Source organism: Protopterus annectens, chromosome 12.part0 (genome assembly GCF_019279795.1).
Source record: "Protopterus annectens isolate FY-2018-M chromosome 12.part0, PAN1.0, whole genome shotgun sequence".
NCBI classification, from domain to species: domain Eukaryota; kingdom Metazoa; phylum Chordata; order Ceratodontiformes; family Protopteridae; genus Protopterus; species Protopterus annectens.
In genome coordinates this window covers 409,336,219-409,361,218 of record NC_056746.1, presented here as the reverse complement: position 1 = coordinate 409,361,218, position 25,000 = coordinate 409,336,219, and the positions used below count along the sequence as shown (strand labels likewise).

Sequence of the window (25,000 nt, the reverse complement as noted above, 5' to 3'; positions counted from 1 at the left end):
GTCACACCACCTGCTACTTATATAAATTAACTCCAAGATCATACAATCTCCAGGATAAGGTTATATCTCCCTACCCCTGGGATTGTCAGTCTAGCACAATTGACAACCATTTCCATATAATAAACAAAACAATCACCACACTCTGTGAGCAGTCAGGTCCAAGGACAAAGCAGAATCCAATAATAAGATAAAAAACAAAAGAGCCCAGTGATGAAGCTGAACTTTCCAGTTTAAAAACACAGTTTTAATCCACCGAAAGGAAGCACAAGCACTTTTGTAGGTACAAATCCCACTTCTTCAGATGCTAACAACTGTTCAAACAGATTTGTTTGTTTGTTTGTCTTTCGGATTTTCCTGGTTATGGGTCGCCACAGCGGAACTCTGGTCCGCTAATGATTGGCAGTTGGTTTTTATGGTGTCGAGTTGCCAGCCCGATGCCCAACCTTCAACAAAGGCACACCCATTCAACGCACATCTTTTGAATGCCCACTCGACCGCGGGGAGGACATGCCGACTCCACACAGAAGGCACTCCCAACCCAAGCCGAGAATCAAACGGGAGAACCTCTTGCTGTGAGGCAACAACGCTATCATTGCAGCACCGTGGAATATAACAACTGTTCAAACAGAAATGGTTTAAATACACATACAGAAACAGCTGAAGTAATTAAGTAGTGACATCACCTTAAAGCTACACTCATGTTAAAATGTTCAAGACAAGGATATTATACATCTACCTGCCTATATTTGACCACACATTTAAATACAGTACTTAAGTTTTAAAAAATATGTAAAATATATAAAAAACATTGCAGTACATACTCTACAAAATACACATATTTATTTACTGTATATACCTATTGCACATATTTTCACCTAGTGAAAGGTATTTTATTTAACAAAGGCTTGAGGGAAACATATTCATTCATTCCAAAATCAGCACTGGCTCTCAACCTTACTATCCATTATGACAGAGATCTAGGAGCGAGACGTAAAACCATAGAGGTCATGGCACAAGTACATCAGGCACAAGAAACAGTGAGTTCAGAAGCTTTATTGCCTGTACTAGATGCACCAGTCCCTTTAGGCTTGCACACACTGTTCTTTCCCCTGGCAGTGAAGACACAGAAACAACTGAACTCCTTTACAAGGGGAAGGAGTCGAAGCAGACAGAAAAGAAAATTAGAGGAGGAATGAGCAGGTTGGGGCGATATAAAGAAGGCTTTTCAACAGATGAGAAAATAGTCTGGAACTTATCCAGCTATGTTTTTTCAGATGATGAACTTAATGTTTTGCAGAAAGGACAATCGTTTATACCTAGTAGGTATTCTGATTATACTAAAGTTATACAATACCCCACTCAGGTATCATCGAAAAACTCATCAGCTTGAATGTAAACCCATACATCACAAGATGGGTTGCAAACTGGCTAAGTGACAGAACCCACAGGGTCAGAGTTGCTGGAGCCATGTCAGACTCAAAGCCTGTCACAAGTGGTGTCCCACAGGGCTCAGTCCTGGGTCCACTCTTGTTCGGCATCTACTTTTCTGAAGTACAAGCAAACACAGGAGGGTTATGGCTGACAAAGTTTGCAGATGACTGCAAACTGGGCCATAGTCAAAACACATCTGACACAGATATCCTTCAGAAGGGCCTCACAGAAACGGATAACTGGTGCCAGAGCCATGGCCTAAAGTTAAACGCCAAGAAATGCATAGTCATACCCTTCGGGAAAAACAAGGTTACCCCTAGCTACCATATAGGTGGCAATCCACTGAGCACAGAAGAAGTCATCAGGGATCTGGGGACCCAGGTTGACAGTACGCTTTCCTTTGACACTCATGTTGCTAAAGTAGTTAGGAAAACCTTCTACATTGCCCACCTGATCATGAAGGGATTCACATTTAGATCAAGGGAGGTCATCGTCCCCCTGTACTCATCACTCATTAGACCTATGATTGAGTACAATGCCCCATTCGGAATGTATCTGACCCGACACCTGCAGCAGCTGGAAAGGCCCCAAAAGTTCCTCACCAAAAGGATAAAGGGTCTCAAAAATATGTCTTATGCTATCCGACTGAAAGAACTCCAGCTCTATTCAGTCTCATACCGCTTGCTCAGAGGTGACCTGTGCTTGACATATAAGGCCATGTCAAACCCAGATTTGATGAATATGCTTCACCTCAAAAAAATCTAGATCCCTCAGAACCACAAGGGCGGGAGACTTAAACCTTGACACGGTTATTAATAGAACGTGCTGGAGGGACAGATTCATCACCCAGAGACTCCCTATGCTGTGGAACAAAATCCCGGTACATGTGAGGCAGAGCACCTCGCTGGCCTTGTTCAAGAGGAATCTTGACCAATGGATGGGAGATCACAGATATACCCCAGGGATTACTTCAGTGTCACTGCTTGACAGAGGCACAGCAAAATAATAGGCATAGTTTTATTCAAACTAAAGGGGTGGCGAAAGCCACATAACTATGGGCTAGGCTTATAAATGCCCTTGGGCAGATAGCCTAGTATGAACCTATGAACCTATGAACCTATATTAAATTATTTGCTAGAAATTTAACTTTAAAAATGATGTTTAAGGGCATGAATGAACAAGCGAATATGTTTAGGAAACCAAGTACATTTATTCCCATGACAAATCCTTTGATAAATGCCTATGAAAGTATGTGTGTTGATGAAGTTTATAAATTGCAAATGCTAGATGATAAGAAGTGCAAATATAAAAGAAGTACTTTTAATTTAACTAAGGATGAGCAGAATGCTTTAAGAAAGTTGCAAGAGAATACAGATATAATTATACGTCCAGCTGACAAAGATGGGCCAATAGTAATCTTGGATGCAGAGGGGTACAAATATAAAATGCTTGATACGTTACAGACTGATGGCTTTTATAAGAGAATAAACATTTTAGATATTGCAAACATGATTGAATACGTTAAACAGCGTTTATGTCAACTTATGAGAAATGAATATATAACTAAGGAATTGTTTGATTATTTTGTCATACAGCATCCTGTAATTCCTGTTATACAGGGATTACCGAAGTGTATATATATATATATATATATATATATATATATATATATATATATATATATATATATATGTGTATATATATATATATATATATATATATATATAGAGAGAGAGAGAGAGAGAAACATTTAAGGCCAATGTTGAATAATATTTATCAGGTTCTGGGAAAGGCAGAGCATATTTTAAAGGATTTATATATCTATATGAATAATAGAAATAAGGATGAGACATTTATATTAGTGACAATGGACATGGTGTCCCTTTTCACGATGATATCTAATGAATCGGGTTTAAGAAGTTTAGAGAGATTCATCAGGGAGTACTCCAGTACTGAAGAAAGACATATACATTTGTTAATAGTGCTAACTAAGTTGGTTCTATACAACAACATTTTTATTTTTGATAAGGATGTGTTTTGGCAATGCAATGGCGTAGCTATGGGCACTTCATGTGCCAATAGCTATGCCAATGCAGTAACGGTTATATGGAAAACAGAATTTATGCTATAGGGACCATTTAAAGAAAAAATATTGTTTATGAGGTTTGTAGATGATCTCTTTATGCATTGGGGGGCCACTTATGAGGAGCTATGGAGATTTGAGGGGTACATCAACAGTAGTACTTCTTATTTGAAGTTTACAACAGTACATTCAGAAAATAATATTAACTTCTTAAATGTGTCAATAGTAGTTGAGAATAGTAGAGAAATATACACCAAACAGTATAAAAAAGTTTGTCATGTTAATCATCTTCTGTCTAAGAACAGTATGCATCCACCGCATATTTTTAAAAATATAGTTAAAAACCAAGTTTATAGAGCCTCTAGGCTAAATATGCATGATGATGATTTTCATAAACAAACTGAAGTAGTTAGAAATTATTTGAAGGCCAGAGGGGACACTGGATCGTTTTTGGATAATAATAATCAGCAGGTTGTAAAATTAAGACAGTCTAATGCTAAACCTTACTCTTCTGAGAACAGGAAAGAATGGCTGAACAATAAGGAAAGTGTTACTAAACTGAGAAGACCTTTAGAATATTCTACAAATGTAGGCATGTATATGGATATTGTAAGGAAATACTGGGAAATTCTAACCAGTGATAAATAGGTTAAGGAGATGATAGATGTGGATTATGGAACCAACATTTTTATTTAAGAATAATTTGTCCCTGAAAAGCAGACTATGTATTACTAAACACAGTGTTGGAACCCCAATAAGAGTTGTATTAGACCATGTAGACATTGTTCTTTCTGCAGATTTATAGATACATGTGCACAGTTTATACATTCATACTATGATACTATATATAATTTTCATCTCTATGCTACCTGTGAAACTAAACATGTGGTTTATTTAGCACATTGTTGAAAATGTAAAACATTTTATGTTGGGAAAACTGACAGGTGCTTAAAAGATAGAATCAGGGAGCATCTTTACCGCACTAATAAGAAGGACAATTTAAGTGCTTTAGCTAAACATGTGAATGAAACTGATTCTGGACACACATTTAAGTTTCTAGTTATTAGAAGGGCATCTGAGAATATTAGGGGTGGTGACATACGAAATGTCACAGAAAACTTAGAAGCAGAAAGGATAACAAGGTTGAGAGCCAATGCTGATTTCGGAATGAATGAATATGTTCCCCTAAAGCCTTTATTAAAGAAAAGACTTTTCACTAGGTGAAAATATGTGCAATAAGTATATATATAGTAAATAAATATGCGTATGTTGTAGAGTATGTACTGCAATGTTTTATATATATATTTTACATATTTTTTAAAACTTAAGTACTATATTTAAATGTGTGGTCAAATATAGGCAGGTAGATGTATAATATCCTTGTCTTGAACATTTTAACATTAGTGTAGCTTTAAGGTGATGACACTACTTAATTACTTCAGGTGTTTCTGTATATGTATTTAAACCATTTCTGTTTGAACAGTTGTTAGCATCTGAAGAAGTGGGATTTGTACCTACGAAAGCACTTGTGCTTCCTGTCTGTGGATTAAAACTATGTTTTTAAACTGAAAACTACAGCCTCTTCATTGGGTCCTTTTAGTTTTTAACCATTTCAATATGTTGACTAATGAAGGTCAACAGGTCTATATCACTTTGTCAAAAGCTTAATTAAGTGAATTGCTAATTGTCGAACCCTATTCATTGAAAGCTCAATTAAGCAAACAATCGTTTCAGCAAAAAATTTCCTAGGGAAAGGATGTGGTTGGCCATTGTTGCGGATTAACCCTTTTCTCCACTGTAGTGTGATCTCGGAGTTGTTATATTTATTTAGGAGGGAGGGTGAAGCAGGGTTTTAAATTTTGTTCTATTTGTTACTGACCATTGCTAGCCTACTAGTTTTGTTCCCTAGGAAACATTTTGCTGAAATGTTCATTTGTTTAATTGATCTTTCTCTGATTTGAGTACGACGATTAGTGATTTGCTCAATTAAGCTTTTGACAAAGTGATATAAACCTGGGTCGACAATATGTAGGTTGACCAGCAAGAATTTCAATTTAGTTCTGGTCTTGTATAGCTATCTATCCATATATATTTATAGGTTTGTAATCAAAATGTCAATATGACTTACCTTGACAGTGAGAAGTTCAAACATGGAGGACCAGAGAGGTAAAGCTGCAAACACAATTTCTATCAACTGTGAAATGTTGATACGTAGCTTGTGTTCGCGGTTTTAGAGTGTCGGTGCTTTGAAGTGCATCACACTGCAGTAGTGATAAGGAAAATAATCCTTTTCCTCACTGTAGTGCGATCTTGGAGTTAGAATATATAAGTAGTAGGAGGTGTGGGGGGGCAAGGGGGGGCTTGTCCCCCTGCAAAACAGTAGGGCATTTTCTGCTTGGTAGTGTACATTTTTTTCTGGATGGTGAGTGGTGAAATGTCGATTCTTTCCTTCAAAAGAATAGTCATTCTGAGCAGTTAGCTGGATGTTTTTTCTTTGTTTGGTTCGGGGATGTGCATGGTCGAGGTAAGTCACCTCAACATTTTGATAGTAAACTATATATCTATCTATATATATATATATATATATATATATATATATATATATATATATATATATATATATATATATATATATATATATATATATATATATATATATATATATATATATATATATATATATATATATATATATATATATATATATATAGACAATACTGCTACAGTGATGGCCTGGTAGACTAGGGCAGATCATCACAATGAAGAGATGGAGCATAATTATATCCCTCTGAAAAGTTTGAAGAAGGGCATCTCCATGTTTGAGATTAGTGCAGAGACACACTTCCAACTTCATTTGCACAGCTTGTTATGCTGGGGCTGGAGGGTGATGTGTGTTTTGTTCTGTTTGACAGTAGTAAGAAAGAAAGGTTTGAGGAGTTCTAACTTCATTTTTGAGGTCCACAAACTCAGATATGTAAATCCTGTCCAAAACTATTCACTTCACCAGTGTGCATAATTAATAAGTGTGCACCACTGACAAGTTACTTTTTATGAGTGGGCCATTCTTCTATAAAAAGGGTAATCCCTAAAAAATGCATTTAAATCAATCTTTGTAAGACACAGAACACCTGAGCAAGGGACATCAGTCAATGGCCAACAATTTCTCAGTCAAGAATTCAAATTTTTTGCAAGAACTTCTGAGCTTCAGCATTTCACCTCAACTGGAAGACTTCCACGATGAAACAATTTAAGTAGAACGCATTATCCAGACTGGGAAAAACATGCTGAAGAAGTGAGATATGTGAACTCATGTAGACATTAATTTAGCCTTGTTCAACTATAGAAATAAACCATTGCAATCTATTTATTGGAATAAAACTAAGATCCTAACTGCCAATGTGTTTTGGTCTGTTGATACAAGAAAGACAAACAATATTAGTATTAGTGAGGAAAAGGTAGATAAGACATAAACAATGCTGTGACAAAAGTATCAAAAACATATCCTGTCTACTAGAAGAGCAAAGAGTCAATGGAATTAGATGGAAAATTGGGACAGAAATCTGACATGCAAGCAGCTGCATTAAGTCATCACCAAAGTCTGAGATCCAACAATCTTCAAATATAAGACATAAAGATATAGAGAAGAAATCAAAGACATTTGTCAGTGCTGCTAATTCAAGTAGTGTGCTTGCCACATTGTCAAATAATAAAGATGTCTGTGATACCAGAATTTCCTGTGAAATTGTACTTAAATGATCTGAAAGCTGTGACTTCAGATATGATTTTGAGAAATGTAATTTTTTTTACAAGTAATGCAGTCACTGACTGTTGCCTTGAATTTCTTCTGCTAAGAGTAGTGATTCCTTACCTATATCTAATGATTACATCACTAAATATAGCAAACTTGTCAAAAATAGTGGTTAGAAGTAGATGAGCTTGTTTGGGAGGAGGGATGGAGTAGCCCAAAAGGAGGATTGCTAATTTTTACTTATGGGAGTGACAAAGATTTTTTTGTGGAATGGGTAACTAATCCAGTCAGCTGATGAAGACTTGTGAAGTGTTTCAAGTAAATTAGTCAAAAAATCATCTGTTTCCAAGAGATAACCTATTAGAGGTAAAACATTGTAAAGTGAGATCCTTGAGTTTTAAATGTATGATTATTTCTCTACCAGATGAGAGGAAGAAGGAGTTTTTATATTACTTGCTGTGAAGGAATTTCCAGTTTGTGGGTACATGGTTTGATCCTGCAGTTAGGCTGGCTACAGTGAAGTTACAGAAGTCATTATTGTTGATTATAAAGTCTATCTTCTCAGAAGGAATGTTTTGTGTCATTGCTTAGCAGCTTTATTGAGACAACAAAGGAGGGATGCTCACAACAATAAAAAAGTAATTAACCAAGATTAAGCAGTTAACAAGTAACAATATGCAAAAAAAAGAAGCACATCAAAAACAGAAAAAGGCTTCATAACAGCAGCTTAGTAAATGACAACTGATAGTTACTGAATTATTTTGCAAGTAAGGAGATCTGTTGTTATAAGCACTGACCCAAAATAGTAATAACCATCAACTCCCAACTCACTTACAGTCTTCTGAAAGGATTAAGGATCAAATCAGGGCCATAACTTAAATGGTAATAATCTCCACAAAATGTACAGGAGGGAGGAGCCACCTGGCTGTTTTCTCCTACTGTACTTTAAGTGAGGCCTATCAAATCCATTTATTTATCAATCTCAAGAGGAATGCCATTAAGGATGTAAGGCTTTCTGCCTACAGTAATGACTTGTGATGAGAGACAAGAGTGAAATTATATTAGTAGTAGAATGGAATGTAGATTTATACTTCAGTCATCCCTCACAGGTGCAGAAGTCCTGCAATGAAAGATAAGTTTGTTAACTGGTTCCTTAAGTGAAAAAGAAGCAGACTGTCTTCTGTAGTTCTTCCCGTTTCTCTGTCATACAAAGCACCTGTTCTAAAACTGACAGAATACTGGTCACATGACAGTAATTGTACTTATCAATGGAATGGAAAGCCAGGCTATAGGACTGAAGAGACAATGCCCCCTAAATGTATTAATATAAGGAAAGAGATGTTAAGGAATTGGCTATTTAATTCTACTTATGTGGTAGACCATGGTTTGGAAAAAAGACTGATGGAATGCATTCTCTACATTTTAGAAGTTAATCCACTCGAGAAAGAAAAAGGTGCAGTTCAGTGGTATGTACTGAATGTAGTATTATGAGGGTATCTTAGAAAGTTCACCATCAAATGGTGATAAATTGTTCAGGAAAAGATTCACAATTAGTAACATTGCTTACCCCAAATACAGAAGCAGAAGGGTGGCTTATTCCTGATTTTGACAGTTTTACAGAGGAGACAAAAAAGCACATTTATAGCACAGACAAAAGAATGTGGAGAGAAAAATTAAAACTTTATGCACTGAAGAGAAGGGGGCTAGGGTGACAAATACAGTGTATTTTAGGTGAAGATGGTGCAGCTACACATGCCTTTATAAGAAAGCCCCAGGGGACTGAAGAAATAGTAGTGAGAGCACATTTTTTGAGAATCTGGGACAGTGAAAGGAGACAGATGAGTGTGATGATGGTAACAATGAAGAGTGTGATGATGGTAACAATGACAAAAGCAACGTTTTTCAGTCCTTTGACACAGAAAGATAAACGTAAAGCTACAGAACTACAAGTGATCCCCTTGGGCTGAATTTCAACCATTGAGACATTTTCACCATGCATGGTCAGGTTCATGGAAGAAGTGAGGGAATATACTTCATCTCCTTCTAAGTAAAAGAAAGACCTTGATGTGGTGTCATCCTAAAGATTGACACTGACTCTCAGTCAAGATTATACTTCTTTTTCTGTCTACATTGACCCAGTGGCTATCTGAGTTGTTGCCAAACTTGGCCCACTGGGATCAGTGTCACTTTTGCCAGAGAGACAGATGCATCACAACATTAAGGAAACATTTCTGTTGATTCAGAATGTGCAGACAATCAAGTGTTCTCTTTTAATTATGAGTTATGGATCACGGATGCACAGAGGCACTTGGCTGGTTGCCATGATCTTTTCTGTTTGCTAGACTTGACACTCATCCTTTTCATGACTGGTCTGTAGAATTGATAATGATCTCATATGACGGTACATGCCTTCAGGTTAAGTTGCATACAACTAGTCACAAAGGACTTCTTCCTGGTGCAATGGATGTAGCAGGGATGCTTGATTTCACCTGTTTTATTCTATTTGTATCAGGAGCCTTTGGTGGGGGGCTTCAGGCAGTCAGAACTGAGAAGCCTGACACTGAGAGGTATGGGACATAAGATTTCCTTTTTTTGGTGATGATCTAAGGACATACTTAGAAATCTGAAGAGAGAGCCAAACTTTTTTTTTTGCAGTTCATGATGGAGTTTGAAGTATTTTCATGTTAGAAAATCAACAGCAATAAAACTCATTTTCAAGCATTGGAGATGTGCCCCTCAGAAAATATGGTAGAGTATGGTGACTTGTAGATAGCTTGAAGAATGAATATGTGAAGAACTGGGGGATAAAGATAGGCTGCAAGTCTAAGTGATTATTCTAAACAAGCTAAAGAAAAGTTTTATGGTTCTTCCAGAAATAGGAACTCTTTAATGTGGAGTTGCTCACTGCTGTATGTATTGGCTCAGATTGTTCCCTTTTTAGTTGCAATGGTCCGGCAAGTTGAGGATTTGGGAGGATGTACAAAATTTCTATTGACTACTGTGACTGCTGACTAGGTGATGATCCATTTCTAACAAGGAGGTATTTTCTTCTATTCAAGCAAGACTAGAAAAATATATATCTGGCATTTCACAGAAGGTTGCCAGCAGTAGACAGATATTTTGAGATCAACAGAGATAATAGATAGATTTAGGGTTGTTGAAAGAGTAGGATGTTCAAAAATAGGTATGGGGCTGATTTTTGGGGATCAATTTGTGAGTCAAAAGTAATGGACTAGTATGGCCATTTTATGATTTGTCTAGGAAATGAACAATTCTAGTGATGCAGTAGTCATAGTATTTCTAGGATTCAGGATACAAAGCTTAGGAAGGGAGCCTAATTTCCATTAATGAAAAGGCAGTTTGCTTCAAATGAAAGGATTTACATCTGAGATACATAAGACACTAACATCAATGTCAGATTGTACTATGTAAGTTTGGAGTAAATATGAGAAGGTTTAGAGCTTTGGGTGCATAATGAGTGTCATCAGTTGGTTTGGTCACTATAGTTAGGGCTACAAGGTCCTACTTGCAAAAATACTTGCCCAGGCAATGTTTTATTACTGGTAAGTTTTCTGGAGAATTCGCAGCTGGTTTAGTCACTACAGTTAGGGCCACAAGGTCCTAACTGCAAAAATACTTGCCCAGGCAATGTTTTATTACTGGCATTTTTCTGGAGAATTCTCAGATGGGGTGCCTTCTGTGCAGAGTCTACATGCAGTAGGTGGATTGGACACATAGGTGTGAATGTGCATGTGAGCATGTGGTACAGATGAACAGCCATGGCAGGACTAGCCACTTGACAGTTTGAACCTTGAATCTAGATGACTATCACTATTAAAGTGACACCCTGACCCCCTTGCATAAAAATGGGAAAAGGGAGTTGTGGGTGGATGGATGCATGTTTTAGGGAGAGTTGCCTAAGTCTCAGTTCCTGTCTAGAGAAGATGAGTGACCTCATTTATAGGACTGATAGATAGGAAGGACGGGATGAAACAGGATTTCACCTGTTGGATGTTAGCAGGGGTGCCGGAAGCTGTTAAAGACTGTGTGTGTGTGTGTGTGTGTGTGTGTGGGGGGGGGGGGGGGACTAAAAAGGGTAATTTTTTTATAACTATTTGCTACCACAGCATAGGTTCACTTGGAGGATATTTTAAGCTTAGCCAATTCCCTTTTGGTGCTTGAATTAACATTTTCTGATTGGTCTTAGCTATCCCCATGGCTGATAATTGTATATTAGCCCTAGTGAGAACAACTGTGATCATACCATAGATAATTTGAAGGGGCTATGTTACAGATGCAGCATTTAGGAACTGCCTCTATCCATTAGTGGCATGAGGGGAAATCCTGGAGTACATTTTCTATTACCCATCCTTAGATCCAAGTTGCATTTGAATATGGATGGATGAGCTTTGCTTTATTTGTATGGATAGTTTGTTCCGAAACAGTGGTAGCCTCTGTGATGTATATCCATCTCTCCACAACATTCAGTTTAGACACCTGGACTGAGTATTTCTGATGCCATTTGACTTGCTGATGTTCAGTAGGTCCATCTGTATTATGTCGGAGGATGCTTTGTATGCCAGACATGTCACCTCTAAGCACTCTGTAGGATACTGAGTATAGTAATAAATCTTTGAGGTGGTCCAAGCAAGACCTATTGTTTAGGACTTCTATCCTTTTAGTAAGGTATCTCTGAAGGTATTCCAATTGTTGCATGGGGCTGGACAGATACATGCCAAAGTGGGCATTATACAAAATGATTGACATAATGAGAACTTTGTAAAGGGGGACAACAACATCTCTAGATCTAGTCACAATCAATTTGTTTATAAGCTGTGCAATATAGAAAGGCTTTCTTATGACTCTGGACACATGCTGGTCAAAAGTTAGGTCACTGTACACACAAGTTCCCAAATGCAAACAATTGGATCAGTTATCAGAGGGCATTGTCATGATTTTGACACCAGTTATTATTTGGGACAAACCTTCCTGCATAATGGTTAAGTCATTTGGGGATTCAATAGCTTCTCCTAGCTTGCAGTCATCTCAAACTTAGCTGGCACAAGCTCTTTGGTATTTCCTTTTACTTTTGAGATGTATATGCCAAACAGAAAAAGTCTCAGCACCGAACCCTGGGGGACTCCATTGGTGGCTACTCTCTTCCCCTGTTTTGATCTGCTGCATCCTGTGAGCCAAGTTGGAAATGCAGCTGGTGATGTAAGTGTTTGCTCCTACATTATTCATCTTTTGTATTACACCTGAGTGGGGGATTGTGTCAAAGGCTTGGCCAGGTTAAGGTAATGTGGTGTGAACTGTTTTACCTTCATCCATTGCTTTGGTAACAAGAGTAAAGCTTACAATTTGCCCATGATTTTGAGCCTTTCACACTTTCCTCTGGGCTGTTTTCAAACACATTTTTACGGCCATGCATACATGTATGCATTCCTTGATTCACCTCCCTGATTGTATTAAATTATATTCCTTGTATAATACAGCACACTTGTTAGACTTAAGTTAGTGCATTTTAAATTTATTGTTTAAACATTTTTCCAGTAGGCAATGAAACAAAAATGCATTAACCAATAATGAAAAAACTGCCCTATTCAGAATATTTCCAGCATAAAGGTCTACTTCCACACACAACTGCATTTAAAATTTATTGTTTGAACATTTTTCCAGTAGGCAATGAAGCAAAATGCATGCACCAATAATGACAAAACTGTCCTAGTCAGAACATTTCCATTATAACAGTCTACTTCCACACGCAATTGCATTTTAAATTTATTGTTTGAACATTTTTCCAGTAGGCAATGAAGCAAAATGCATGCACCAATAATGACAAACCGGCCCTATTCAGAACATTTCCATGATAAAAGTCTACTTCTACACACAATATATAAATACAGAATCACAGTAGAGTGTAAGCCATCGGCATATTGCACAGCTTCTTGAACTTATGTTCAATTGGGGGGGGGGGCAAAAGGCCAAAAACCAGGGGCACATTTTAAAGATTGTGTGTGTAATTTTGGAAAGTTGCTTTCATAAAATGTTATGTTATCACCATACATTTCACTGCTATGTCTTGAACTCAAAACCATGTGCACTATAGTCAGAGCAAGATACAACTAAGCTAAACCAGCGGCCTCTTGAAAGACAGGAAGACAAACTTAAACGGCTATCATATAATTTAGTGAATTCATTTCTCACTTCTCAACCTCTTAGCACAAAAATACAGAACAAAGCCAATAATGGAGGAATACAGCCCCAAAATAAGAATACATTTCAAATGCTGATTTTATAACCTTAGACAATTGCTAGAATAGAAGGTTTTCTTTTATCACTCCAGCAAACCAGTGGAACAGAACAAAAATGTGAGGTATAAATTCACATGTGATGGTTGCTAGGGACTTTAGGCTCTTTTTACCTGTACCCAAGGTACAGGGTTTGAGCCTGAGTACCTCCAGCCACTAGATGCATCCTGCTGGGGGCATTTTCACATGCACACACACACACACACACACACACACACACACACACACACACACACACACACACACACACACACACACATACACACACACACACACACACACACACACACACACACACACACACACACACACAATCCAGTCCTACTCACTCTGATAAACTCCAGCAGAGTCTGTCCATTCCCGCTCCACTCTGCAATTACATCCTAGCAGCTTCTATCCGTTCCCGCTCCACTCTGCAATTACATCCTACTCTACAGTCCTTTCTGTTCTGGCAGCAGCTTTGAATAAATCCGCTTGTTCCCACTCACAAAAAATGGCCAGAAATACGTGTGCTGACATGATGTCATCATCATGGCAGAAGTTGGGAGGCATGCGGAAAACAAAAGGGACAGAGATATGGATGATCTAAATGTGGGGGGGGGTCCCCTCGCTCTATGCTTCTGGCGCCCATGTATGTTAGTCATTTGATGGTTAAAATCACAGCGCCTACACACAATCAGATACCTACAGATATACTGAAGGGACTATATTACAGCCAAGGGTAGGGTTCCTGAATACTAAATACCCGTTATTAATTGCTGGTAACACTTTTACCTAGTGGAATATTTGGCCCTTTGATATTGAAAAGAATTAATCATTTCTGACTCACATTTTAAAGGCAGGAGATCACAGAAGTAAACATATGGATAGTTTGTTGCTCAGGTCACAGTCTTTCTATCTACTTATCCTTTCCTCACTAATTCAAAAGGATAGAGTAAGTGTGGTCTGCTGAATCAGTTACCTTTGGCCATAATACATGTTAAGTAGCTGATTTCTCTCTGCAAAGTGTTCCTTTCTTACCTTTTCTTAGTTTTTATGGCCATGTACTTTTTTTCTGAAGAACAATAGAAGTCTGGTAGTTAAGCAGATAAGATTAAAGCTCTGACAATCTCACAAGCTTTATCAGTTAGTCCAAGATTTGATTTCTTAAGCTTCCATTTTCTCATTGTCTGGTTCTGAGTAAGTATTTAATCAGGCAACCCTCTCATGTCATCCCTTAAAAAGAGGATATGTTGCTTAATAATTTTACCTGATTTACAAATAAAAAAAATACATAAATATATAAAGTACATTTGAAATGATGGTTAATGACTGCTGGGTTTGTCAATTTCATAATGAGGTGCCAGCTATGCAGATTAATATGTGTTCTTATTATTATAGAGCTGAATAAAGACTTTTGGTTTAAAAAAAACAACTTCTTGTATGAGGAAATATGTGCACTGCAGTTGTATTGTGAAATTTGTGGATTGCAGATTACCTTTGGCATTTAAAAATAACTGTTCACTTCTTGTAGGCCTGTACCAGTATAACCTGCTTATAATATTCTTACTGCTTGATAAGAAAAAACATTTGAGTAAACTAATTTCGGGCAGAAGAATTTACCTTTTTAGAATGTGCAGAAGTTGATTCTATACCAGACTAAAGAGACAGAATTTTCACAAACAAAATGAAATAATGGTTTACATAACAGGTAACATTTTACAAATTGCTAACTCCTGCTTATGCCAGAGTCTGTACTAATTCAGAAGATTACAGCTCCTTTAAACTGCAAAGCATTACCCTTGAGAAACTGGACTATGACAAATCAGATGTTAATCAGTGACGAGTATGATAGTATGTTTCTACTTTATCTGGACAACAGGTGCTCCATCTCATGAGAAAACCTACACAGTGGCAAGCTATTCTACAGGCCTGATCAAGAGAGACTGTGCAAAAACATTCTGAATAAATATCAGTATATTTTGTCAAGTTCCACATAGCCCAAGCCCACTTTCCATTTGGAACTGCAAAGTCACAAGACTAGAAGAGGAGAAAGAATTTTATGCATAGTAGAAGATTACCAACGTTGCAACCAATTTGTTGTGATATTGGTTGAAAATCAGGCTAGATCCACTCATCCTATAAATACTCTAGGCCTCACCATAGTTACAAGGGCATGCATGGTTACTCATTTAGTGCTTTTAATTCAGACAGTGATTTTTCAAAAATGCTAAGTGTGTCAGCATGTAATGCTATCCTTGGAAGTCTGGGAGAAGGCATGGAAAGAAAATAGTTTGTGATTAAAATATTCAGATGTTTTTTCCCTTAAATAATTAATTACCTCTGCGTCGGCCCACATCATTTTTGCGGGAATGTATTTGTACCAGCCATCAGAAACATAAGTCCAACCACTGTCACAATGTTGTGAATTAATTTGTGAGACTTGGTGCAGTATTATTGTACCTGAAAAGACAATATAAAAGCTCAGAGTAAATCTTCTGGTTACTGTTTCTATTCCAGCTTTTCTGATTTTTCGTGCCTAGCTAAATATATAGCAATGCAATCCATCAAAGCAAACAAAAACATGGTACTCAGTAACGCCTCTACTGCAAAACACTTGGAATGTTTTCTTTGATGTCATCACATATTTCTGACTTACAATTATCCATATATTTTACTAGTCAGTCTGTTTTGACATTTTATTTGTACCTTATATGAAATATAGTTGCCAACTGACTACACAGCAGTTTAAGATATGGTGCATATTGAACCATGCATAAAAAGGTAAGCTATTTGTTTTACAGTTGTTTCACAGCTACCCTTCAGATCTTTGTTTAAAACCAAAATGTGACCTTGTGCCTATTCAAGACCATATTCTTGAGTTTACTTTCACTTGTCCTTAAAGGAATCCAGTTCTGTTTTGAAATTCTGCACTCTTCCTGTTTAAGTTATTAGATAACCTTATTTTAGTACTCCTAGTACACTTTTTCTCAGTAATGTGGTATAGTGCTGCCTCAGTTCTGTATTCGTTGTTTTCTCTTTCATACTCCTACAGGTCACCAGCTGATAATTATTTAGAATTTTTTCTCCCCCTCCTTATCCTCCTAGGTACTTGCCTAATGGCTACCCAGCCAGTACCCTGTTAACTCTTTCACTCCTCAAGCGGTGACACCCAGGCCTTCTCCAAACTGGGATAGAGCCCCATGGTCCATTTGTTCCTCTCCAGGGAAGCCCCATAAGCACATCTGTTCTCCTGTGAGGAACAATAATGCATTAAATTGTGGGCCAGACACTGGTTCTGAAGAGAGATCCCTGTCTAACTATTGACAAAACACCTTATTCAAATCATAGCTTGCTACAGACCCCCAACCATGACTCAGGATGCCCACTCCACCTATCTGGACTTACTTGAATCCATCAAGATTCAACCTACAACCCTGATCCTGGGTGAGTTTAACTAGCCAACCATAGAATAGAAGACCTATTCTAGCTCAAACTCGAATGCTCAGAGATTCCTCAACTTCGTTAGTGCCAATGCAATTGAATCAGCTGGCTGACACCCCCATGAGAGTTGAAAATATCCTGGACCTGGTATTAACCAACATGAATAGCCACTGTAGCACCTCAAAGTGTCATCCTCCTTGGTAAGATCCGACCATAAAGTAATCACTTTAAAAGTCTCCATCTCCCCATCACCATCCTTGCAAGGATCAAACAAAAAAAAATTTCCAAAGCTGACTACAACCTCCTGAGAGCAGGTATAAACAACTTCACAGCCACAGTCGCTTCAGTTGGAACTACCACTAATGTCCAAGCCTACACCAAAAAACTATATGAGCACTTACATAGCTGCATGGATTAAGGAATATCTGATAGGACCAAATCATCTTCCTCAAGGAAGAGTAAACCTGTCTGGTGGACAGCAGCAATAAACAAACTCTATAATAAAAGAAAAAAATTGCTGTCCAAGACCAACAAGGAACAGGTGACAAGTTGGAAGCAATCTGTCCTTTGTCTGAACAAGCAAATAAGGTCACAGGTAAAATCCTCTAAGGCTAACTTTAAATCCAAATAGGCCACATCCATTAGGGACAATCACAAGACCTTCTTCATATATGTCCTCAATCTCAAAGGTAACACTCAAATCTGCTCTGAACTAGTGGTCAGGAACACCACATACACAAACCCAGTAGATATAGCCAACCTGCTGGCAGATAGGTTCAGTAAAAAAGTCACACCTCTGTCCCCCTCATCCCCCCATCAATAAACCGGGACATAATCAGTGCCTGCAGCCCTTCCCTAATCAACAGGGACAGGTCTTTAATGCCCTCTCAAAGGAAAAGCATACAGCCTCCATGAGACATGACAACATCCCTGGCTGCGTCCTACATGAACTCAAGCATGAGCTCTCAGCACCACTAGGCATCCTATTCAACCATAGCCTGAGCACTGGCTTCATCCCAGCCAAATGAAGGACAGGCACTGTCATCCCTCTACACAAAAGTGGAGCATCCACCGACCCATGCAATTATAGGCTATAATGGACCTTATAAACAAGGACATTGGCAACCTCCAAACACTTGACCCCACAGAGGTTGATTTTTGTCAGACGGAACTCATGCCTGTTAAACTTGGTTGACTTCTTCAAAACAGTCATCAAAGCCATGGATGAGGGAAAGACAGTATACACCGCTTACATTGGCCTAGCCAAAGCCTTTGGCACTATTCTCCACTCAGGCATAATAGATAAACTCTTCCAGCTAGGCATCAACCCATATGTTGCCAGATGAGTAGCTAACTGGCTCACTGATAGAACCCACTCAGTCAAAATAGGGGAAGCCACTTCTAGTAGTAGAGGCGTAATGAGCAGCGTAACCCAAGGATCAGTCTTAGGGCCCCTACTGTTTGGGATAAACTTTTCTTAGGTGCAAGCCAAAACTAGTGGTCTGTGGCTGACCAGGTTTGCAGATGTAAACATCCTCCAAGAAGGCCTTACACAAACTAATGACTGATGCCAGAAGCATGGCCTCAAACTGAATGTCAAGAAATGCATGATTATCCCCTTTGGGGAAATTGTGTCCTCACTTATTATCACATTACTAACAATGTACTAAGCATGTAATCAGTCGTGAGGGACTTGGGCACCAAGGTTGATTGCAACCTGACTTTTGACCAGCACATTGCCTCCATTGTACGGAAAGCTTTCTACATGACCCACCTCATAAATAAGGGTATTTCATCCAGGAACAAGAAGATCATAACATCCCTATACTCCTCTCTTATCAGAGCAGTTATCAAGTACAATGCCCCATCAGAATGTACATTGCCAAGCACATGAGGCAGCTGGAGAGACCACAGAACCTATGAACCTATGAACGGTTTACTATCAAATGACTGAAAATCAAAAGACTGAATCCCAAAAAGACTGAAAATTCAAAATACTGAATGATGGAATTTGCACCTTCTCCACTGTTTTGCAATCTTGAAGTTGGTATATATAGTTAGCAGGGGGTGTGGGGGGCACAGCCCCCACATGAGGGGAGCAGGGGGGGTTGCCTCTTGCATTAAAAATGTATTCAGTATTTTGAATTTTCAGTCTTTTTGGGATTCAGTCTTTTGATTTTCAGTCATTTGATAGTAAACCTAACCTATGAACCCATGAACATATGAACCTAACCCATCCCTATGGACAGCTTACAGACTTGTGAAAGCTGATTGGTTGGGGAGAGATACCCATGCTCCCACATGCCAGCTCTCTGGTTCAGCCATGCAAGCACTTTTCTGCAGTGCAATCTGGCCAGTTTCTTCCACTGCCAAGCATCTACACACTGATACACATCACTAATGTTGTGAGACTCGCCAACTCCATCCACCCAGGATGAAGCAACTAGCACTGAGCTCATCTATCCCCCCCCCCCCCCAAAACCTGGTCCTTCCAATACTAATGTTTCTAGCTGCACACTAGTCATCTGGGTTCTAGTCAGGGCTTCATCCCTTTATGCAAGTGAGGTCAGGTGATTAGTAAGAATTTAATGTATAAAAGTTAAAATTAGAAGTTAGTTGCTGTTTTAAGTCTTTACTCATAGGATAGATGTTGGTTTCCATGGATTTATTCATGTTTCTGGGTATTCTGGGTTCCTTCCTCCCTTCAAAAACATGATAGTTTTTAGATACTGTAAATGTTATGTAAATATATATGTGCATGTGGTGTGTGTGTGAGTGTGTGTGTGTGTGTGTGTGTGTGTGTGTGTGTGTGTGTGTGTGTGTGTGTGTGTGTGTGTGTGTGTGTGTGTGTGTGAATCTCTCCTATAGTTGTTCAGTCTGTAGTATATGGCTTTACCACTGTATTACAGCCTGGTTCTGATCAACTTGTTACAGAAGTAAAAGTGCAGTACATTTCCATGATGCAATAACTCTCAAGATATACCCCTTGATGTACTATTCCTCTGTGCAGGACTGGCTTAGTCCTGCATGGAGGCAGCTGTTTAGGAGCAGGACGGCAGTGTGCCATGCATATTAATGAGGCATGCTGCCTGAGCTCCTAATGTTACATGAATCGTGTAAGAGTGCAGGGGACGTGTCTGAGAGCAGAGCTCTCAGAATATACATGTCCCCACAATGAAGAGCAGCAAAAAGGGCTAAGAAATGAACGAGACCACTCATAGGCTTCTGCATATCCCCACCAACAGTCCCCCCCCCATGTACAACAGCAATTATATAGAAATAAAATAAACAAACCCTTATATTTATTTTTTTAATCCGATTAAAGCTAACCATAGGTGCGCGGGTGTGCCCAACACTTAGCTATGGTTAATGCAGCTTAAATGGCTGAAGAGGATAACAAAAAAGATATATACAAATTAACCAGCATAACAATAGTGTAGTGGGCAGAGCATTTGCCTTACAAGCAGGCATTTGTGGTTTGGGTCCCAGTGTAGCACACTCCATTTTCCATGGCAAAGCACATTATGACCAATATTTTTGTTGCGTAACCCACTAAATAAAATATATGTATGAAATGGAGTACTGCAGTAAATGTACCTGTGAGGTGTCAGCGTCATAATGAATAAAGCACTAGTAAGCAGATTTAAGCACCAATAAGCAGTAGTTAGCATATATAAGCACTAGTAGGCAGGTTTAAGCCAGTTTGCATGGGAGAAAGCAATGCACACACAGGTTAAGCAATTATGAAGCTAACTCTCTGTAAGCATATGTAACCGGAGGTTAGCAGTGCTTACCCTCACGCAAACCTGTGCAAACCCACTTACAACTGCTCAAAAGTGCCTTAATCACTCTGTATCCAATGACCTTTGTTCCACCCATCAACAAAATAAACAGCTTTGCAGGTCTTGAACCCAGTACCCTATACACTACAGTCATAGTAGTTAACCACCAAGCCATCACAGCAATACAGAAGAAGGAGGTATCGCCAAGAAAGTCTTCACCATAGTAAAAGCAAACTGAACCTGTAAAAGGAATCAGTATATAGACATATGTGCCTTAACCCACTACATAACATAAATATGTGAACTGGAGTACAGCAGTAAGCCCAGAAGTCAGGTGTAGTTGTAATAGAGTGTTGAAGTCCCCAATAAAACACAAGGACCCCATACATTGTACGTATACATGAATCATGGATACCAATCAAACATATAAGGTGTAATGAATAACAAATCAATGCCAAAAAGAAATACAATACACAGTCAAATGTAAGCAATGCTAAGCATTTCACAGGCAAGCTTAGGAGGTGTAAGCAATGTGTAGACCAGCTAACTCAATGTGCCCAGTGTTATATCCCTTTAAACAATGCCAACCCTAGGTAAGCAGGTTTGCCTATAGCTTAGCCTTTTCAAAACCAGCCAATCACGAAAGAGGTGGGAATACATCTCTTAACTGGTTGCAGCTTCCCCTTGCAGGCACCATGTCAATAAAGGGAGAAGGTGTGTGCTTTTGGGCACAGCGCTGATGCATCCAGGATTCCAGAGTCATGGCAGGACTCCTTGTCAAAGACCATGATCAGAGACTGCTACAGAGCTAGTACCAGGGCTGCCAATATAAGGCGGAGGCCTGGGACAATCTCTTACCAGTGCCACTGGCATACCCTAAACTGGTGAGCAGGTCAGGCATCACTATGCTCACCTGAAGTGGTGTAAGGGGGACCTCCTGGACCAGTGGATCCAAGAGGCTAGAGCAGCAGGGGATGTTCCAGTTGTGTGTAAGTATCACCCCGCTATGTGTGTAATAATTGCCAGCTCATGTATATCATGGATAGGTATGGCTAAATATTCTTCTGATGTTCCCCACAGCTGCAAAGGAGATGGCCGCGAACCAGGAGGCCCACGTCAGTCGCCTGGTGAGGTTGTGATGTGAGGCAGGTCAGTAATACTCATGCATTTACTGTCATAGGAAATAAAACTAAAAGTATTAGTAAATTAATTGCCTGTATAAAACCTGTCTTGTTCAAGGCAAGTACTGCATACATCAGAGAAAATGGCAGGAAGAGTCCCATATAGTTTGTATATAAGTAAAAGCATAATAGCCTGACAATAGAGGTCTAACTGATGGACTGCATGTGTATACTCTGGTATCATATGGTAATGTAGATTTGCAATCATGTAATAGTACTGTTATATTAAGCACTGTTACCCACACAGTGCACCATAAATTGAATGTGTATGAATGCCTGTATATGACTGGTGTAATCCCCAGAGGCCATTTAGTAAAACTGAGAGACACAGACAGAAAACAGGGAAAATGCAGACAACAAAACCCGAATAGCACATAGGTTCATAGGTTCATAGGTTCATACTAGGCTATCTGCCCAAGGGCATTTATAAGCCTAGCCCATAGTTATGTGGCTTTCGCCACCCCTTTAGTTTGAATAAAACTATGCCTATTATTTTGCTGTGCCTCTGTCAAGCAGTGACACTGAAGTAATCCCTGGGGTATATCTGCGATATATGCAACTGAGATGTGAACTGTTGTCTTTTTAGCACTCACAGCCATGGTTTGAATCCTGCCAGTGGTAGTAGTCTGCATACAGAATCATACCAAACAACTTTACAGATATATCCAGAATGTCCAGTAAAGTGGCCCATATCTGTTGCCTATCAACCTGTCCCCCTGGGAAATCAGTGGGATGATTGCAGATGTATAGGCAGCAAACAGGAAATACAACTGAATGGCACACATCTATGAGAACAAAGCTGGCACACTAGCAACTCCCCAAAACCTTATGAGACTAAGAAGCCACGTATGTCTCATTTACACCTCCAACATGTCAAACTGCGGCCGGAGTGTATACAGCAAGAGAGTGAGATGTATGTGCACAGTAGTAATGTGGAATCTGGTACTGTGTGTGGGAACATTCAGGTAGTGCTAGCAAACATTTCTCCCACAAGTCTGTCAGATACCAACACTGTGCCCAGAAATACAAGAATGATACCCTGTACTGGTACTGTTTACATTGGTAATGTATGGCATTGTGACTGATGCAGTTGCTCTGAATAATGAGGTATTACACATCACTGTCGCCCACACTGTCCTACAAAATATAAGTGTCTAGGAAATCTGTATAAGAGTGTTGTAATACAAGGTCAGAATGCAAAATCACAGGGGATTAATAAGACACAAAGCAGATAGGAGATATACAGCAATATCTATATAGCAGACACAACTGTGATGGACAGTGTTTAAGTTATAGCAGACACAGCCATGGTCTGAATCCTGGGAGTGGAAGTAGGCTGCATACAGAATCATACCCCACAATTGCACAGTTGAGGAGAGAATGTCCAGTATATGGGTCCATATCTGCTGCCTGTCTCCCTGTCCCCCTGGTAAGTCTGTGGGATGATCCAAGATGTTTAGCCAGCAAACAGGGAATACAAGTGATTGCCAAACATTTATGAGAACAAAACCTGTCACTGTAGCAACCCCCAAAAATGTTAGGAGAATAATAAGCCGGGTATGTCCTATCTACACCCCCATGTTGTCAAGCTGTGACCAGAGTGTGTACAGTAACAGAGTGAGATGTATGTGCATAATACTAATGAGTAATCTGGAACTTTGTGTGGCAACAGTCAGGTAGTGCTAACAAACACTGCTCCCACAGGTACGTTGGATGTGAGCACTGTGCTGAGAAATAAAAAACATTATAACCTGTACTGGTACTGTTCACTCTGGTATTGTAGGGACTTGTGAGTGTTGCAGTTTCTCTGAATAATACATTATCACTGATCACTGTCCCCCACACTGTGCTACATAATATAACTGTGTAGGAAAGCATGTATATGTGTGTGTCAAGTCACTAAAGGTTGAAGAGGGCAATATTCTATATATGTCGCGGCACACCTGCATGTGTTCAACACATGGCCAGAATCTGTGCAGAAAGAGTTGGATAGCTATGTGCACAACATCAACCCAGAATCTGGGAGTATGTGTAGAAACAGTTAGTTAGTGTTAACAAATACTCCCACCACAGATAAACCAGGTAAGAGGTGTATACTGCAGGTAAAACCACTTCATGTATAACAATAGGATGTGCAGGAAGGGTGTGAGAAAGGTCTGTAGCTGCCCATTTCTTCTATAGCAACAGCTGTGCATATACACTAAATTTGGAGGTAGATTTGGACACTCAAATCCTGGGAGAGGGGTGAGGACAACAATAATAAGTTGTGATGTCAATTAGACCAGATTACATGTGTCCAGTGGACATGTGTACGAAATGGACAGCTATGTATGGGACGAGTTTTTTTTTTTTTTTTTGGAACAGATTGCCCTTTTTTTTCTGGTGAGAGTGGGATGTTGGGGAGGGATAGTAGGTATATTTGTGGAGGTAGGCTGGGTAGGTTAACAGACAAGACAAACAAGACTCATACAGGGGCGGTATGTGACACGTGGGGGTAAACACCTTGATGGGGAGGGGTGTTGGGAAATCGGAATTCCATGAGCCCCCTAGTGGACACAGTGTGACTGAGGTCCCCATCCATGGGCAGTCACCACTGCACCTTCAACAAATGTAAATAAATAAATAAACAATGACAACAGCCATATCACTGTCCAAACTAAGGCTATAGGGTAGTGCAGTAAAACTTGTAAGGTACAGATAACAGCACTGACTAGGAAAGTAATGTGGTCTAGAGGAATATACTAGTTGTTAATTGACATATCCCCCCCCAACCATATCCCCAACAATAATCAACAAACCCACCCTACTGGTATGTAATGACACCTATGTTCTGATAATGTTCAATTTAATGATGAATATTTTAATTGTTCCCATGCATGTGTTATATTGAATTATTCCAACATTGGTGGCATGGTGCTATCAATCTACCTGCATGCTGTTCTTATTACCACTGTGGTCCCATATATGCATGTGTTCTGTTTGCTATGCAACTGTTCCATATCTGGTGTCTGGGTTAATGGGAATATCTATGCATGCTGTTA

General features: G+C 39.1%; 1 protein-coding gene across 1 annotated transcript in view; it reads right to left on the bottom strand.

Annotated features, from left to right (window-relative positions):
- The window catches only part of LOC122816611 (lectin-like), a 166,809-nt gene that overhangs the window by 98,356 nt on the left and 43,453 nt on the right, over positions 1 to 25,000 (bottom strand). The window contains exon 3 of the mRNA XM_044089518.1: positions 15,894 to 16,015. Within this exon, the coding sequence (XP_043945453.1) occupies positions 15,894 to 16,015 (122 nt within the window). The remainder of the gene's footprint in view (positions 1 to 15,893; positions 16,016 to 25,000) is intronic.